Source organism: Sander vitreus, chromosome 10 (genome assembly GCF_031162955.1).
Source record: "Sander vitreus isolate 19-12246 chromosome 10, sanVit1, whole genome shotgun sequence".
NCBI classification, from domain to species: Eukaryota; Metazoa; Chordata; class Actinopteri; order Perciformes; family Percidae; genus Sander; species Sander vitreus.
This window is the reverse complement of record NC_135864.1, coordinates 19,064,336-19,082,185: the sequence shown is the minus strand read 5'-3', so window position 1 is coordinate 19,082,185 and position 17,850 is coordinate 19,064,336. Positions and strand designations below refer to the sequence as shown.

The 17,850-nt window shown below is 39.0% G+C and overlaps 1 protein-coding gene and 1 long non-coding RNA gene across 3 annotated transcripts; one reads left to right on the top strand and one right to left on the bottom strand.

Annotated features, from left to right (window-relative positions):
• Positions 1 to 172: 172 nt before the first annotated feature.
• simc1 (SUMO interacting motifs containing 1) lies at positions 173 to 12,793 on the bottom strand. 2 transcript variants are annotated; one of them, XM_078260756.1, is made up of 10 exons: positions 12,355 to 12,793; positions 9,064 to 10,383; positions 8,614 to 8,861; positions 8,371 to 8,440; positions 7,987 to 8,147; positions 5,652 to 5,744; positions 5,395 to 5,526; positions 2,318 to 2,474; positions 1,945 to 2,029; positions 173 to 723 (listed from the first exon to the last, which is right to left on the bottom strand). In XM_078260756.1, the coding sequence occupies exons 1-10, from the start codon at positions 12,502 to 12,504 to the stop codon at positions 512 to 514; spliced, it is 2,628 nt and encodes an 875-aa protein (XP_078116882.1). In that variant the 5' UTR covers positions 12,505 to 12,793; the 3' UTR covers positions 173 to 511. The 2 variants fall into 2 exon arrangements, with proteins under 2 accessions (XP_078116882.1, XP_078116883.1); XM_078260757.1 differs by lacking the exon at positions 173 to 723 and having other exon boundaries at positions 1,944 to 2,029; positions 2,434 to 2,474.
• On the top strand, positions 12,453 to 17,254 carry LOC144524467 (uncharacterized). Its single transcript, XR_013502610.1, has 3 exons — positions 12,453 to 12,543; positions 12,821 to 13,045; positions 15,545 to 17,254. It is a non-coding gene; the product is annotated as an uncharacterized LOC144524467 (long non-coding RNA).
• The last annotated feature ends 596 nt before the right edge of the window (positions 17,255 to 17,850 follow it).

Below are 17,850 nucleotides of genomic sequence, written 5' to 3'. Positions count from 1 at the left end.
GAGTGATGGACCATGAGATGGATGGATACAATACCACAGTCAATGTACTGTGTCTTATTTACAAATGATGCATAGTTAGCAGAAGAAAAGTAAATGTGGTCAAAGTAATGATGTAATGATTGCATTTGTATGGCTGCCCAAGGAAGATTTAGCTTAATGAGAAACTGATAGATCTTGTTTCTTTGATTGATTTATTTGATTTAAAAACACAAATAACACTGCACAGCAGTAATTACATACACCAACATTCAAAATCAACAGGGATAAAAACACAATACATCCTGAAGGCTTATTTCCATTGTGGTCCTCATGGAGGCCCTTTGACGGCTTAAATAATTAAGAGAAGCCAAATGTCAATATTGTTTAAGTCCATTAGACCCCACAATGGACTTTATTTTCACAAACACAAAAAAATTAACAAGTCAACTCATACAAAAATATAAATATAATTAGTACAATGCTTTATTTATAGCTAATGCTTTCTTCATCCAAGAAAAGGTTTTTTTTCGATTCAACACTGACAGACATCTAGCAGATGATCCTGTAGATAAGTGAGGGACTCTTCCACATGGAGAGGTAAGGCTTGGCCGAGGTCAGCCTGGGATCTGGACAGAAAAGCCTCCACTGCTTCACAAATGGCAGGCTTGGATACCATATCATCCGGCTTGTAAACCAAGTTGCCAACTCCGCCTCTTTGTTCAGAGACATTGTTGCATAGATAGCCTGGGTATAACAGATGAAAGAAAGTAGGAGTAAACCAAAGTGGGCTGGAAAAAGTCAAGTAAAGCACAAGTTGAAGGAGCTGATGGATTGACATTTCACTGGAATTGTACCTTGTACAATTTCATGTGACAAATAAAAATGGATTGATTCATTAATTGATAAAGTAATTTCACTCATTGTTGAAATGTTATAATTATTCAGGGACATGATACATTGGGTATCAAATAGTTAATATAACCCATGTGTTAGAGGCATTCTCCAGGAGAGATAATATCTATTGAAATCAGTGGTTAAAAGACTATCACAAATATACTTTCAATTTAATGACAATTCAAAAATCTTAAGCAGGTGACTTTGAGTCAAAAAATTAACACCAAAAGGACCAAGCACAGGAATGGTAAAACATATGTATAAAGTTTACCACTATTTATATTTTGTTTAACTCAAATTTGGCATATAGCGTAACATAAATGCATTCATTTATTCAGTAGAATACATCCATAGCAGTTATCAGAGATGAACCAACGACAGAAATACACAATTGGGAATTAATGGTAAGGAGAACGGGAAAGGGAAAGACATTTGACTAGGTGATCACGATAGTCCAGCTCGTTGCTTCGCCCTTTTTTTTTTTCTTCTCTGCTGTAGAAAAAAAGATTCCAATGAAACAGCTCAGTGCAATCACATATGGCATTGCACCACATATTGCCCATTCACTGGAGTCTGAGGTTTCCCACAGGCCCCAAGCACTGTCTGCTTCCTGGCAGCAGGACAATGGAAAGCTGGCCTAGTCAGTAAATATGTTGGTGCTGATTCTAAGATCCCCTGACTCGCCTTATTATTATTATTATTATTATTATTATCATTTTTAAAATTTATTAAATAAGAGGCAAGCTGATAATGTTGTAATAATATCCTGGATCAAAGGGAGCACATTTCCAGGATAGAGCCTGACATCTTGCGCGTGGCTCAAGATGTCTGCTCTCTATGTGTTCTCAAAATCCCTTTGCTACGGGAAATAACAGCCTTCGAGCAAGCAAGGTACACGCTAAAAATGGCAAGTTTTGACCAAAATTTGGATCATGCAATAAGGCAGACCTGCTTGGTTCTTTCAGGGAATGATTGTAAAGATTTACAAATGATGTTTACAGCAATAACTATCTAAGTGGGACATTTTGGGACAGATTGGCGGGATTGTATTGGCATTTACCAACATCTCACCTTTCATCGCTTTGTTGTAGCTGAGCAGCAACATCCAGAGAAGATGGACCAACTCTTCCCACCTCTGCCACCTTTCAGTACCATCCTGGAGAATACATTCATGATCAGTTGCACTGAACAGCTGCTTGTTGTGGCAAACTTTCAAGTTTTAGACTTTCCAAAAATAAATCAAAGATACCTCCTAAATTCTTAATGGGGAAATGGGAAAAGGGGGTGGTCGTCACTGTCTTTAAACTTTAATTCCACAATCTTTTTTTTCTGATAACTGTATCAATACATTGTAAATCAGATATGTTAATACCACTACATCTGTGAAGAGCAAAGGCTGGCCAATAAGGTAAAGATGAAAACAAGGTGCAAGAGTGATATTCACCGAAGGGTCTGGTGCCAGAGTGCAGTTCTTCAAAAAGTGAAGCAGAAGACTGAGCGACATGGGCAGAGAGATTTTCAGTGGGCATGCATAATCTAACAGATGTTCCAACAGCTTACATCTCAGCAGCATGCTCTGCAGGCTCTCCAGTAACAACATCCTGGGTGGCAGAAACAGATTAGTCAGTCATAGCTTGGAAAACTGGGGAAAAGAGGCACTAGATCCATTAGAATAATTATATTTTTTGGTTTAATCATGAATTACTCAATTGATGCATTTAAAGACTATATATAAATTGCTGAAATACTTTTGCATTTAACAATGCCATTACAATTTGCAAACCATATTGAAATTATTATTACATGAATTAAAAATATATTTCAATATCCTTTTTTAAATCTTTTTTTTTGATAGGGACAACACAATTTAAGATAGTGTCCAATACAGAACTGTTTATAGCTATTGCTAATTTTCAACTCATGTCCCTAGTTGTTTTTTTTTTTTTTAAAGGCTGTATTTAATTTAAAGACACTAAGACATGTAACATTTAAGGAAGCCCATGTTAAAACAAGAGAAAAAAATGATGGAATTAAAAAAGTGGGGAAAAAGGTAAATTTAAAAGTGTTATGATCATTTTGTGACTCCATTTAAATGTATTAATCATTTAAATACATATTATATTGACATTGATATATATATATATATATATATATATTTTAGGGCTGTCAGCATTAACGTGTTAATCGCGATGCGATTAAGGGCCGAGCATAACGCGTTAATTATTTTATTTATTTTTTTAAATTGCATTAATCGAATGCCGCCATTTCTTAATTTATTTTCACTTCACTCAGCTTCGCGTCGTGCCTAACAGGCTACTATTTTGACCCTTTGCCATACTTCCTCCTAACACATCCTGCTGCTGCAGGCTGCAGGCATGATGGAGAAAGACAGCAGCAACGAAATTCTGAATGGCGCTTTTTATTTTCCAAAACTCCCGGACGGGTCGAAAGCCATATGCACATTGTGTAAAGCAAGCCAAATTAAAATATCACCAAAGCACGTCAAGCTTGAGCTACCACCTACGAGCTAAGCATAGTAGTACAGTTAACATGACTCAGGTTGATGCTAGCAGGCTCAGGCAAAGCACTATTTTGGAGAGTGCTACTTGCCGAAACCAAATCCCCAAAAAATACTACAGCTCTTGCAAAATGGGTGGCAACTAACTGCAGACCTGTCAGCATCGTAGAGGACTCGGGTCTTAAAGAAGTACTACGACTGGCATGTTCTGACCCGTCTTATACACTGCCGTCGAGGGGGACAGTAGTTTTCACACATACACAGCCTGTACCACACGGAGAAAGCAGCCACACTGGAATGCTGCAAAGTGATCACTGGACGTGAGTGAGTAATCAAAATTATTTAGGAGTTACTGCACACTATATTGACTCTAGATTCAAATGTGTGACTAGATTCACACATTTTTCTTTTGTTTACAGTAAATAAATAATAAACAAATACAAATCTTAAAATCAAGTTCATAAAGTCACTTTCTTTGCATTCATTTGATTCCCAATCAAGATACACTGGTAAGAATTGCTTTCCATTGTTAATATGTACTTAAAAACTGTTCTGAAATGCAAAATAATAGAATTTTAATCATGTGATAAAACATGCGATTAATCACGATTAACTATAGAAACTCAGCGATTAAAAAAATGAATCGTTTGACAGCCCTAATATACAGTGTATATATATATATATATATATATATATATGTACTGTATGTACTGTATATACTGTATATTAGGGCTGCAGCTATCGATTATTTTAGTAATCGAGTATTCTACCGATTATTCCATTGATTAATTGAGTAATCGGATAAGAAATACTTAGTAAGAAATACTTAGTAAACAGCTATAGTAAATATTTATTATTGCTGTTTACTAAAAAATATATATATATATATATATATATATATATAACTATATAATTGTATATATACTTTTTTATATCCTTTTTTAGAAAAAGCAAAAAAATTTGATTGCCAAATTCCAAGACCCTTAAAAAAAAAAAGTACATTTTTGGTGGCCCAAATGTTAATACTTTTCACCCCCTTCCCCTTCTTGCCTCTGGCTCTTTGCACTGGATATGCAAAAGAGCTGTTCACTAACCAGAGGGTAAATGTGATGGTATAAAGCTTACAGCAGGGCTATTCAACTACACTTGTTCTGGGGGACACATTTTAAGAAGCCTAATACTGAGTGAGGAGACAGAATAAAGAATGAAGACATCACTGGCATGATGACATCATTCACGTGCATATTAAGTAGCCATGCTGGGGGGAGGAGCCGGTTTGTCTCTGGCAGCAGCTAACTTTCCAAAGATTAGTAGCAAACTAATAAACTGTTAGACTACAAACCGACAGCTTTCGTTTTAGCTTGTTGGTAAAACATCGCTATTAGCAGAGTAGCATGCTGTAGGCTAGTTGTGTAAAACAGCGCGGTGGACGAGAGCAGCAGACTTTAGTTAGCTACCTGGTGTCGGATTCGCTCCGTGGAATGGATGAGTAGACTGGATGTTTTCTACAGAGATGATGTAGCAGCTTAAAATGATCACAAACTTTCGGTCGTTTTCTCTCGCCTGTCTCTTCTCTTAGACCCTCGCTATTTTCGTCTTCCTTAATTTGTAATCTGGGCCGTCAGTCTTGTGTCCACAGAAGCGTCAACGTGTTGTGCGCTAGTAATAATCCTCCGTGCGGAAACACAGTGAGCCGTACAACCTTAATTACGTTGATTTAACGAAGCTTCGAGGCAAAGAATTGTGCTTCGAGGATTTTTTGTAATTGAATTATTCGAGTTATTCGAGGAATCGTTTCAGCCCTACTGTATATCCTAAACATTGTGCACATCCTGCACTAAACTAATCAGCCTCCTTTTTCTTAATGTTAAACAGCTAATTTGTATATACAATAAATCCTTTTCTGATTCAGATTTCTCCCTCTCACACTTCAAATTTCCCATAATGGTGATACAAAACCTGCTCATCTTGCCTCTCTCCCTTGTCTCATCTCTCCTCCTCACCTGTGTGCTCGTAGAGGTATATCGCTGATGAGCATATGGAAGAGCTCCTGGGACAGCTTGGCAGAGTTTAGAGCTGGAGAACGGTCCACCTCCAGAGCCAAGGACAGCATCCTCTGGAAGATGGACACCATTCTGCACATGACAACGGGACAAAAACTTGAATATGTAAAAGACAAGGCATAGTAGCATCCCTAATTATGTATCCATGCAAATAAACAGTGTTCAAAAATAAATCTATTCCTAAATTTGTAATTCACCTGATGTGTTCATCTCTCTCTCTGGCTGCTTCTTTACTCTCCCCTTGCTCTGTTGATTTTATAATGGCAAAAAAGAGCCACTTGATGACATCCCTGGAAAACAAAAAAACCCATCAACAGTATTACTTAGAGGTGTGACGAGATCTCGTCCCCACGAGATCTTGCGTCGAGGTAAAAAGTGTCTCACGATATCAGTACACAGGTGCAGAGCAGCAGCCTTGAAATTAGCATAGAAAATCCCCCGGCCGTTGTCCAAAGTTGACACTGAGTTTACTTTTGCAGAGCGATAGCTGAAGAGAAAAGCTGCCTGTAAAACCCATTGTTAGAACGTGAGAGAGCACCGTCTCTCTTGTCTCGCTCGCCCCACGCATGAGGCGGTACTAAATCTGCAATGGAAAAAGAAGGACGGGACACGGCGACCGAGCCGAGTCAAGCTGGTACTAGCAGTGGGTAAGCGCCATTAGTTATACAGGAGAGAAGTCATTTGAGTTTATGGCAAAACCTTTCAGTGCATGGTTTTCATTTTGTGACTTTCGATTGAATAAAGGACTATTTTTCCAGTCTTATTTGTTCATTGAAGTTTTCTGTAAAATAGTGTAAAAATCTGGTCTTGTCTCGATCTCGTGAGCCCAATCTCGTCTCGTATCGTGAGCTGGGTGTCTCGTCACACCCCTAGTATTACCATAACAAATAAAAAATAAAACGTACTATTTTTTTGTATCCATGTAATATAATGTGATCACCCTGACATAGAGTGATTTTTAATATTATATTTTTGTATGTCATAAACAGGTTAGAACCTCTTAACAGTCTATGGTTAGAACATTGGATGTTGCTGCATATTTGCTACAAATTCTAAAAATGTGGATGCTTCACACTAGGTACACGTATTTGTATTGAACCCAAACGGTACGGGCGTCTCGGTTCGGTACATGAATTTACACGGAGAATACACGGTATAAAAATAAATAAAACTTGCGTGCAAATGAATTAATGTAATGTGGAACTACTGTTACATACGCGTTTCTTAGGGACACCTAATCTGTAGCCCCACCTTAGCTCTGAAGCTCCCAAGCTCCGCCTACATGTCGAGTCGGTCCAGTGAGTCCACACGAAGCAAACTAGTTCCTTCCATATACAACCAAACACGGATGTACTGTAGCTGTAGCCCTTCTTGCCTCGACCACAAATGGCTTCCAGGCCCATTTGCTTCACTGTTTGCTCCGCTGTTTGCTCCGCTTTTAGCTCCGCCGTTTGCTGTTAGCTCCGCTGTTAGCTTCGCTCTTTGCTGCTAGCTCCGCTGTTAGCATGTGAAGCTAACGACACAATTCGCCAACTGCTCTGTGTAACCGAAGCTGCTCTTTTAACACCCCTGCTCTGTGCATTCACATATGAGAGCAGTGCTTGTCTCCCATATCACACTACGAGCTGATTGTCTTATTTTGTTTACAAGTTCCAGATGGAGTCTGGAGATGATGTGGGGTAGCCTACTTGTTGTTTACTGTTTACATCTTACTTTATACGCTCCAGGCTGTTGCAGCTAGCTCAGGGGAGAGACTGTATGACACTAGGTGGTACAGCCTGAGACATGCACAATAAAAAAAATTGCGTTCTGCATTTTTGTTATGCTTTTCCCACCACTGTACCGAACCGTGATGTCTGAACCGAACCGTGACTTCAGTGTACCGTTCCACCCCTACTTCACACACATCTTCAACTCAGCAGCACAGAAGATCTATACAATCACCACCATTTCAGGGTGGGCACTCAGTTGTCACCAATTCAGTATCCAACCAAATGTGAAATACGTTCAGAATCCCCATTTCTGTTCCTGAGTTATGCCGTTAAATAATCGCCAGAAAAGCATTTTTTGCAGATTATGATGTCACAAGGAAGACCTTTGGATATAAATGTCATCACTTCATCATTTTATCCTATTAGACATTTGTGTAAAATGTCATAATTAACATATCAATACTTGAGTTATGGCCAAAAAACGTGTTTTGTGAGGTCACACAGACCTTTACCTTTGACCACCAAAATCTAATCAGATATCGCCTTCACAAGAGTAGGACGGACGGACAACCCGAAAATATAATGCCTCTGTTTCAGTGTGTAGGAATGATCATTTCTGTGAGAAGATGTATTGATCCCCTGAATTAAACATGTTTAGATGTGCAGTACACAGCATACTGAGAGGTGATTCTAATATTTTGTCCATCCCAGTTATATAAATGAGAGTAGAATAATTAGAAACACCCATCAGTATCAGCATAATACAACTCAAGAGCATCACAAAACTAAAGCTTACAGTTTCATCAAAAACTATATGCACCTGACGTGAGGGAACTGCTGATCACATGACAATGTTGCCTTAGCGATGGAGTGGTGGAGGGTAGAGAGAGAGCGTTTGGCCTGGAAGTCATCCTCCAAAGTCTGCACGACATAGTCCATGAGCATTCGCACAACCTCACATCGATGTCTCTTTGTATGGTCCTAAGGAAGCGAGAGGGGCACAATGTATCAGTTTACTGAAACCACAAAAAAGATATGATTCTCTCTCTCTCTCTCTCTCTATTTTAGTGCGTTTCTTTTGCCCCTTCATTTTTTTTTATTTTTTTTATGGCTCCCTACAGATCCTTTTGTTCTTTTTGGCCAGGCCTCCAGACTCCCATAATTTAGGTTAGTTGATAATATTTGGAAATAAACATCATAGTACCTGACTGAACGTGACTGTGGTCAACAACTCCCAGTCCCAAGGAACTGTGGTTGTATCAGCCATGTGGAGTCTGCAATCAGAAAGGAGCTTTAATCTCTGAATTCAAAGATGAAAAGGGGAGAGACAAGATGGAAGAGACAAGATGGAAGAGAGGACATAAAGGACAGATCAAGAATGTAAATAGGAAAAGCTACAAATAGTACATTACTATTAACTCCTATTCCTATTATATGGTTCCCTCACCTCTGTGTCCTCATCAGCAGATTAAAAGCCTGCACGCACAGGTGATAATGACTCTGTGGGTTGAGCAGAATGCCACGCAGCAGGTGGGAGGTGATATCTATGGGGGGATAGTAACCAGGCTGTAGCAGGTCAGACAAAAGCTCCAAAGTGCCCTCTGGGTAGTTCTCATCGATGGTACTGTACACCAGGCTCAGGCTCTGACGGCAAAGCACCTCTGGAGTTCCAAAATCTTCATCTTCCCCATCAAGCTAAAAAAAAAAAAAAAACAGAGAAAAGAAATGCTATACATTCAGCCTAACATACAATTTAGCAATAGCTCACGACAGGCCATGTTCTATTGTAGTTATATCACAGCTAAGGGGCGTTCTCCAGCCCAACGCAAAGCAGAGTTCATGTGTAAAAGAGAGCAACATAAAAATACAAATATATAGATTTGGAGAAATGTCTCACCAGGGATTGAGCTGGTCCAGACATTATTTTCCTGAGTGTAAATGGGCACACAAATTGCCTGTCCTCCCTACTGGCCGCCCTGAAGTCTATATCAAATCTGCTCTCTTTGTTGTCTTCGTCTCCATCACTCCCCTCTTCTTGCCAAAGAAAAGACACTGGACTGTCAATGCCCAGATCCCCTCTGTCTGTCCCGGCCTCAGATCTGTCATCCATGTTCTCAGTTGACAAAGGAGGTTCACTAGGGAGAAAGAACAAGTCAGAGCTGTTTGACGGCTCATGAGCCTTAACCTCCTCCAACTGCCATTCAGATGTACTCTCCGCTAGTGTATGCTCAGAAGTGGGTGTTGGGTCGACTTGGCGGGACATAGAGTCAAGGCCAAAAGGCTCAGAAGGGTTTGGTCCAGTGGTAGGAGAGTGGGGGAATGAGGGATCAGAGAGCTCTGCTTTGTCTAATTCCAGTTGTTCCAGTTTGGAGCAGAGGACTTCTTTATGCAAAGAACCCTGTGCTTTATCTTGAGATGAAGAAGGTGATGTTGGAGAGGGGATGAGCGTAGGTAAGCAAAAGTCATCCCTCTCTTCTTCCCGAGTGATGTGCGTCTTTGAGGTTGCGACAGAGACCTCTTTATCTGAGCAGGGAGAGTCAGCTGGGCTCATTAGATGCGGAGATATACTAGCATTTAACTGTGCGTTTGTAAATTCATTACTGTTCTCTTGTTCTTCCTGTCTGACAAGAGATTCAACCACCTTAGGAGAAGACTCATCCAGTGAGTGATCCATGTGAGGACCATTTGATGTGGTAGTTCTACTCAAATTACTAACGCATTCTGGTGCTTCACTGTTATTATCTGGTTGACTAGGATGCAGTGACATTTGTGTACCATCTTTGTTTAAATAGACAAAACACCTTGACTTCTTCAAATCTGCGACATGCGTTTCAAGAAAAGGCAATCGTCTTATTTTTACAATTGCTGCATGAAGACGTGCTTTAACCTTCTGCTTTTGGGGTTGTGTTTGAGAATGCAAACGTCTCTGCTTTGGCTTTGAATTACCACAGTCCTGCTGTAGTGCAAAATCAGTTGGGTCTCTTGAAGAGCTTTTCTGTAACTTTAAATCTTGTTTGTTTGAAGTTTGATTTTTATTTGTACTTTGTGCTTTTTTCACTTGAGAGTCATCTGGTGGCAAATTCTCTGTTTCCTGATTTGTCCCATTTTCTATGTCGGTCTCAGTCAAGTCTACCACTGTCAAGACACTGGGATTTTGTCGTTTGCACATCTTCAGCTCTGGAAGAGTCCATCTAGGGTTTGTGAGGTCAATATAAAGCTAGAAAAGAGAAAAATAAACAGAAAATGTCAATATGTTACAGGTTGCTTACATAATTACAGAGTAGAATAGTATGGCTTCTGATTTTGTTAGATAAAACTAGGGCTGTCAAAATGAACGCGATAATAACGAGTTAACGCAAATTCCGCTACTAATTATCTTGACATGTGATTAACACTGGCACGCTCTGTGATTTGGGCCTCGGGCCACTCTGTAGTTTGAGAAATCATCAAACGTCAAGTGTATTTGTCCACCCCCATGTTGACAAGAGCATTAAAAACTTGAAAAATATCCCTTTTAAAGTACATTTACAACAAAGAAAAAATGTGCGATTAATTTGCGATTAAATATTTTAAACGATTGACAGCCCTAGTATAAACACATTTCTCCTCACCTATTCAAAGGAATATCATTATTTTGTCTCACCATGCGTCACAGTGCTACTATAGCATTGCTGTTCTTAAACATGGTATGTGTGTGAAATGATATGATAAATGTAGAAGATCTGATCACACTCTTCACACACTTTCCATAATTTGAATGGATCTACTCTCTGAATATTGCAATGTCTCAAGAAATTGACCCTTTGTTATGACCCTTTCACTATGTCAGCTAGTGCATAAAAGGCCAGATTCAGTATTATCTTTAAATGGCCAATGGCACACACAGAAGCTTTGGTTTTAATGTAACTTAACTGATTTACTTTCATAACTCCCTCATGACACTTTTACAGGTAGCTATAAAAGAAGAGAAAGCACCTATTGACCATTTTTGTGTTGGCTAATAAGGTAAAAGTGTATGAAGTTGTCAAGCTTGTATTTTAAGATGAAATCTTACAATTCTGAGAAGGTATACAGATGTCAACTGTCAGAGATTTTGCCATCAATGAGCAGGACAGCCTTATGTCAAAATAGAATAGTTTGTATGGCAATGTTAGTTTATGTTATGCTGCTTTCATGTTGTGTCGGAATAATTAAAAAAATTTGTTCCCGACTGGGGAAAACAATTCACGTGAATGCCCCCTCAAGTCGAAACAACGACTACACAACTTGCAGAGTTGGCGTCATATTACGCAATAACACTGCGGACTAAAGTAAATGCTGAGTTTAATAAACTTTTTATTAATTCACCTATTGTATATCAAAACTTGCTCACATGTAATTGTAATATGGTATTAAGTTGTGTAACCTATTTATTAGAATGGGCATTGTTTTTAGACTTAACCCCTCATAACAAGTTGGGTAAAGCAATATTGTAGTGATTTTGGGGAATGTAACGTTAACGTTACTGGTGCAGAAACAAGTCTAGGACAAAAAACATGTTTACTTCCTGTCAGCTGAATGTTTATAACTTTAACAATGAGTAGTATTGACACAATATTACATTTAGAACACAAATATTACATTTAGAACACAAACAATACAGCATATCATTTTGCGTAACAACTAATACATTATTTATCATTGTCTTTTTAACACATTGCTTTATACTAGCCAGGGGCAGATGATACTAGCAGCTCAAAGGCACATGTGTAGCTAGCATGTAAAAGTAAAAGTAATTTCACGACAACATGCTTGTGGGTACAGACCAGACACAGTGCCAAAACAAAGTTTTGTTCAATTAAGTTTTGTTTGTGTATTATAATAAGATAAACAGCCCATCTTGGGCTTTGTTATATTTCCATGAATCCTGTTAACGTTAGCTTTAATCTGATATAACTTACCCTCACCTTGACCAGCCCAAGAACCAGTAGAAATTGAGCTCTCTATATTTGAAGTTTAACTAACTTAACGTTACTTGACTGAGGTTGGCGCTAGTGAACACGCTGTAACTAAGATAACGTTACATGCTCGTTTTTGTTCGTTAACTAGCTAGCTAGCTATAGCTGCAGCGACATCCTGAGGACATTAAAAGTTAGTTAGCAACAAGTTCTACAATCGTTCGAGTAACTTAGCTAGTTTGTTAGCTTACCGTTGGAACGTTGACGTTGACGGCATCAACGTCAACTCGCACTGCTGTGAGGGGCAGTGGATCACTTTTGGTCATAACGTTACAGAAGGAGCCGATGATTTCCACATCAGAGTCATTACTGTCGGAGCTGAGACTGATCACATCATCCATTTCTCTTGCAAGACAGAAACTTCAACACCTAAATGTTGGGTAATATTTTGGCTTTGAAGATGATTGTATATTCATAATTCACGGGACGCCGCAAGTTAACTATCGTAAGCTATTTTACAACTAGCTAAACTATTGTTACATCGGAAAAACAAAATCCGTAACATGACGTCCTTATGTTTGATTCAACCAGAGACGGGTTTGAAGCGATATAGCTAGAAGTTGGAGAAAATCTTCGGTTCAACTGTCACTGGTCCATCTGAAATTTGATACTTCCTGTTTTTTTTTTGTTTTGTTTTTTTGCACTTTTCTTCTGTAGTATGGCGGATACATTTCTATGGGCGGATCACAACCAGCTACACATCTGCAAATATCTCCACCTACTGTTTTGGAGTGTGAAGGCTCAACCTGCCATCATTAAGCATTCCCTATGTCAACAACTTTAACTTGTTCTGGGAGAGGCCCAGCCTGCTGAAGCATGATGGTCTCCACCCAAACCGACATGGAGCCAGGCTGCTATCTGACAACATAACGACCACACTGAGTAAGTATTGACATTCTGTAGAAAATATCACAGATTCATGCCCCCCAGGTATTGATCCTAATGGCACTTTACATGTGGATGGATCTGAAAATGTTTTCTACAGGGTAACATGTAGTACTACTACTATTCCAGTTATAATCAACAATAGACCATACAAAGTGGTGAATCCCCTAAGTAATAAGAAGCTAACTGCAAACATAGTCAATTTAGCATCCATTCTCCGTCAGCCACAGCCTGTCCCAAAAAATGAGACGGTGTCTGTTCCTCGACTCAGATCAGTTAAATCAAAGGTAACCAAAAGAGGGGCTATACTTAACAACCTAATTGGAATTAAAACTACCACTGCAATGATAGAACAGAATAGGAAAATTAGATGTGGACTATATCAGATCTCTGTCTTCTAAAGCAGTACTAGTAAACAAATTGATATCAGATAATCAAATTGTTCTATTCTGTCTTACCAAAACATGGCTGTGAATGAATGAATGGCCATGAAAAATATGTTAGTCTAAATGAAGCCACTCCTCCCAGTCACAACAATACTCTAATTCCTTGAGTCTCAGGCCGAGGAGGGGGGGTTGCAGCCATATTTGATTCAAGCCTGTTAATTAATCCTAAACCTAAACTAAATTATAACTCGTTTCAAAGCCTTGTTCTTAATCTTCAACATCCAACAAGGAAAACATTACAGCCAATTATATTTGTTGTTGTCTACCGAGCTCCAGGTCCATATTCTGAATTTTTATCGGAATTCTCTGAGTTTTTATCACATGTAGTGAAGTCCTTAAATCAGACAAAGTACTTATTGTAGGTGATTTTAATATCCATGTGGATGTTGACACCAATAGCCTTAATATTGCTTTCAACTCACTACTAGATTCAATTGGTTTTAGTCAGTGTGCATAAGGCCACTCACTGTTTTAACCACACCCTCGACCTTGTGCTGGCATATGGCATCGAAATTGAAGATGTAATAGTATTCCCGCAGAACCCTTTATTATCAGACCATTTTTTAATAACTTTTGAATTCTTACTACCCAACATATACGAAATTAGATAAAAGCTTCTACAGTAGATGCCTATTTGACAGTGCTATAGCTAAATTTAAGGAAGCTATTACAACAGCACTTAACTCAATGTTGTGCTTTAATAAAACAAAGGACCTTTATGTTAACTTTAGTAACTCCCAAATTGATAATTGTGTAGATGGTGCTACGGCCTGCCTACGGACGACTTTAGACTCTGTTGCTCCCCTCAAAAAGAAGATGATGAAGCAAAGGAAACTAGCACCTTGGTATAACTCCCAAACTCGTAAATTAAAACAAATCTCGCGAAAAGATTGGCAAGTCTGAAAACCTATAGGAAGGCCCTAAGAAAGGCCAGATCAGACTATTATTCATCGCTGATAGAAGAAAATAAGAACAACCCAAGATTTCTTTTCAGCACTGTAGCCAGGCTGCCAGATAGTCACAGCTCTATTGAGCCATCTATTCCTATAGCTCTGAGTAGTGATGACTTCATGAGCTTCTTTAATGATAAAATTAAAACAATTAGAGATACAATTTATCACCTTTTGCCCTCAACTTCTAACGGTTCACCTTTAAATGAAAGACTGCTGGAAAGAACAACAAGACCTGACATCTACTTAGACTGCTTTTATCCTATAGACCTTCAACAATTAATGTTAAAGGTCTCTTCAGCTAAGCCATCTACCTGTCTCTTAGACCCCATCCTAACAAGGCTATTTAAAGAAGCGTTACCCGTGGTTAACACTTCATTACTAGATATGATCAATATGTCTTTATTAACAGGTTATGTGCCACAGTCATTTAAAGTAGCTGTGATAAAACCTCTTCTGAAAAAACCCACCCTCGACCCTGATGTCTTAGCCAACTACAGGCCTATATCTAATCTCCCCTTTCTCTCCAAGATTGGTTCGGGGGGCAGACACCGTCACCACTTTTAAGGGTAAACTTAAAACTCTCCTCTTCGATAAAGCTTATAGTTAGGGAGTGAGGAGTTGCAGCGTTCGCCTAGACCGGCGGGGGTGGGTGTGTAGCCACAGTCATGGCGCACCCCCACCCTATCGCTGCTTCTCCTCATAGAAAGCTTACGTATATTTAGGGGGTGAGGACTTGCAGCATTCACCTAGACTGGAGGGGGAGGGTGTGTAGCCACAGTCATGGCACGCTGCCTCCCTATCTCTGCCTTTCTTCATAGAAAGCTTACGTATATTTAGAGAGTGAGGAGTTGCAGCGTTCGCCTAGACTGGAGGGGGAGGGTGTGTAGCCACAGTCATGGCACGCTGCCTCCCTATCTCTGCTTCTCTGCAGCTCTTAGTTATGCTGTTATAGTTTTAGACTGCCGGGGGACTTCCTTTGACACACTAAGCTTCTCTCTCCTCTCTCTTTCCATCTGTGTGTATCCATGTCCCAGAAATGCTTGTTACTAACCTAGCTCTGGGGAGCTTATTAGTTCTTATGCTTTTTTTTCGCCCAGCATGTTTCCTTGGATTAGAATGGCACCTAAATCATGGTTGCAGCTGTTGCCGTGGTCCTGCTCCATGCCCTGCTGTGCCCTGTTACACCCTGCTACGCTCTGCAATGCCCTGCTACATCCTGCAACGTCCTGCCACGTCCTGCCTCGCCCTGCCACGCCCTGCTGTGATCTGCTGTGCCCTGCTACGCCCTGTAGCGCACTGCAGTGCCCTGCAACACCATGAACTACTACAACTACTATTTCTAGTCATTATCTTTATTGTGACTATCATTGCCACTGTTCATCAAACCCCCAACCGGCACCGTCAGACACCGCCTACCAAGAGCCTGGGTCTGTCCGAGGTTTCTTCCTAAAAAGGGAGTTTTTCCTTTCCACTGTCACATTTACGCATTTATACATGCTCTTGGGGGGAATCACTGGAATTGTTGGGTCTTTGTAAATTATAGCGTGTGGTCTAGACCTACTCTATCTGTAAAGTGTCCTGAGATAACTCCTGTTATGATTTGATACTATAAATACAATTGAATTGAATTGAATTTCCACTAATAAAACTTATCTAAAATGTAATTGGGAAAGTAACTTGTGTGTTTTCTGTGAGAGCGATATTGAGATGGTTGAACATATTTTCTTTCAGTGTGAACCGATTAATGACTTGTGGCTGTTAAAGAATCTAGAATTTTTGATGAATAACTTGATTGAGCATTGTAAACATTTTATTCATAGGTGCAAATACTTAAAGGTCAAACCCCACATCAACGGTTGGAAGAATGAGCTTAAGCTTTTTGCTACATCTCTACAATACATGACAAAGGAAAACGCCAAGAGACTCTTTTATTTGTTGGACTTACATTCCCTACTGGACTAAAAAGACCCCTAGTATCTTATTTTCTTTGTTTTTTTGTATATATTGTCTCTACCTCAAAGCTGTAAACACATTTTTGACAAATGTACAAACACACATTGTGCCTTAATTGTTTGTATCCTGTTGTATAATAAAAAATAAAAATAAAAAAATAAATAAAAAAAAAGCTAATAAAACGTATCCGCTAAATAAAATAAGAGCCCTGGGCCCTACCCAAACGTTTTTGACACATTTTACTCAGTTGATTTCTCCAAACCACTCATCACACATGCCTGACTTGACTTTCAATCAAACTCCAATTAAACCAGTTGAAATTCGCTCCACATCCTTTGCAGATTAATTAACCCTGTCACATTTCCCATACCTTCTTTGCTGCTATTGTATCCCAGTATTTGGCCTGTTTCATTGTGTTTCTAATGGATACATGATGTCAGTTACCCTTCTATTGGAAGCCCTTTACTGACAAACGTGCAATATTTAGAAATTCTGAGAAATTAATATAGGCTATTATGTCAAAGTAGATATTTGTATTATTTAAACAATCTGTCATGATGACTCAACATGAAAACTTAAAAGGATCTCCTGAAAACATTTTTTTTTTTGCTTGTTTTTTTGTTGTTATTCGACAACTTAGTTACAGTAACAATTAAACTTGTTACTGACTTGAAGAGAACAAAGAAGAAGAAGAAGACATACTTTAATAATCCCTAAAAGGAAATTACTTCTTTCTTTTAACATTCAAAGACAAATGAAATGCTGGTGTGGTTTCATACCAGTCGCTGTAGTTATCGGAGAAGTCAAGTGTCTCATGTACAAGATTAAGTTACTGAAATAACAGATGTGTGTCATATATGGCATATAGGCCTACTTTGCCCTAATAAACGCACAAATGAATAAACATCAAATCTCCCTATTTGCTTTGTGTTTTGTGACATTGTGTAGTCTCACACATCACCACTGGAGTGCACTCATGTTGCGCAAAAGATTTTGGAAATTTGTCAGAAATGTCCAGAGAGCCGAGCAGTTTGTAGCAATTAAACATTTGTATATTCTTCATAGAAATTCTCCTGAAAGTGAACTGTGAACAGTACAGCTCAGGGAAAGACCTGCTTTAAGATCAGATTACATTTTTATTTGGCCTTAAGCATGGATGAGATCTTTCAGTGTTTTGTGGTGCATGGCATCACTAAAAGCTGCTTCCTTCTGATGGAGAGCTGTGACATACATGCCATATTTGTGTGTTGATTTGATAAGAACACTGTAATTGTTATATAGGCAGATTGCTTAAGCTGCAAAAAAATGTGCACACTGAACTGTTGTCATCTTACAGCCTTGTTTATAATACCATGTCATTTTTGTATAGCACAATTTCTCTACCTTCTGTTTGTTTTTAAAATGCATGTGTTGTGGACAGGAGATATTCCAGGAAAAAATATTCTGTAAC

Bases quoted from the DNA above. Each gene is read 5' to 3' on its own strand.
- simc1 (XM_078260756.1), bottom strand. From the start codon at position 12,504: ATGGATGATGTGATCAGTCTCAGCTCCGACAGTAATGACTCTGATGTG. The intron at 10,384-12,354 runs GTAAGCTAACAA...TCTCTTTTCTAG, and splicing joins TCAACGTCAACGTTCCAACG to CTTTATATTGACCTCACAAA. The intron at 2,030-2,317 runs GTGAATATCACT...TGTATTCTCCAG, and splicing joins CTCTGGCACCAGACCCTTCG to GATGGTACTGAAAGGTGGCA.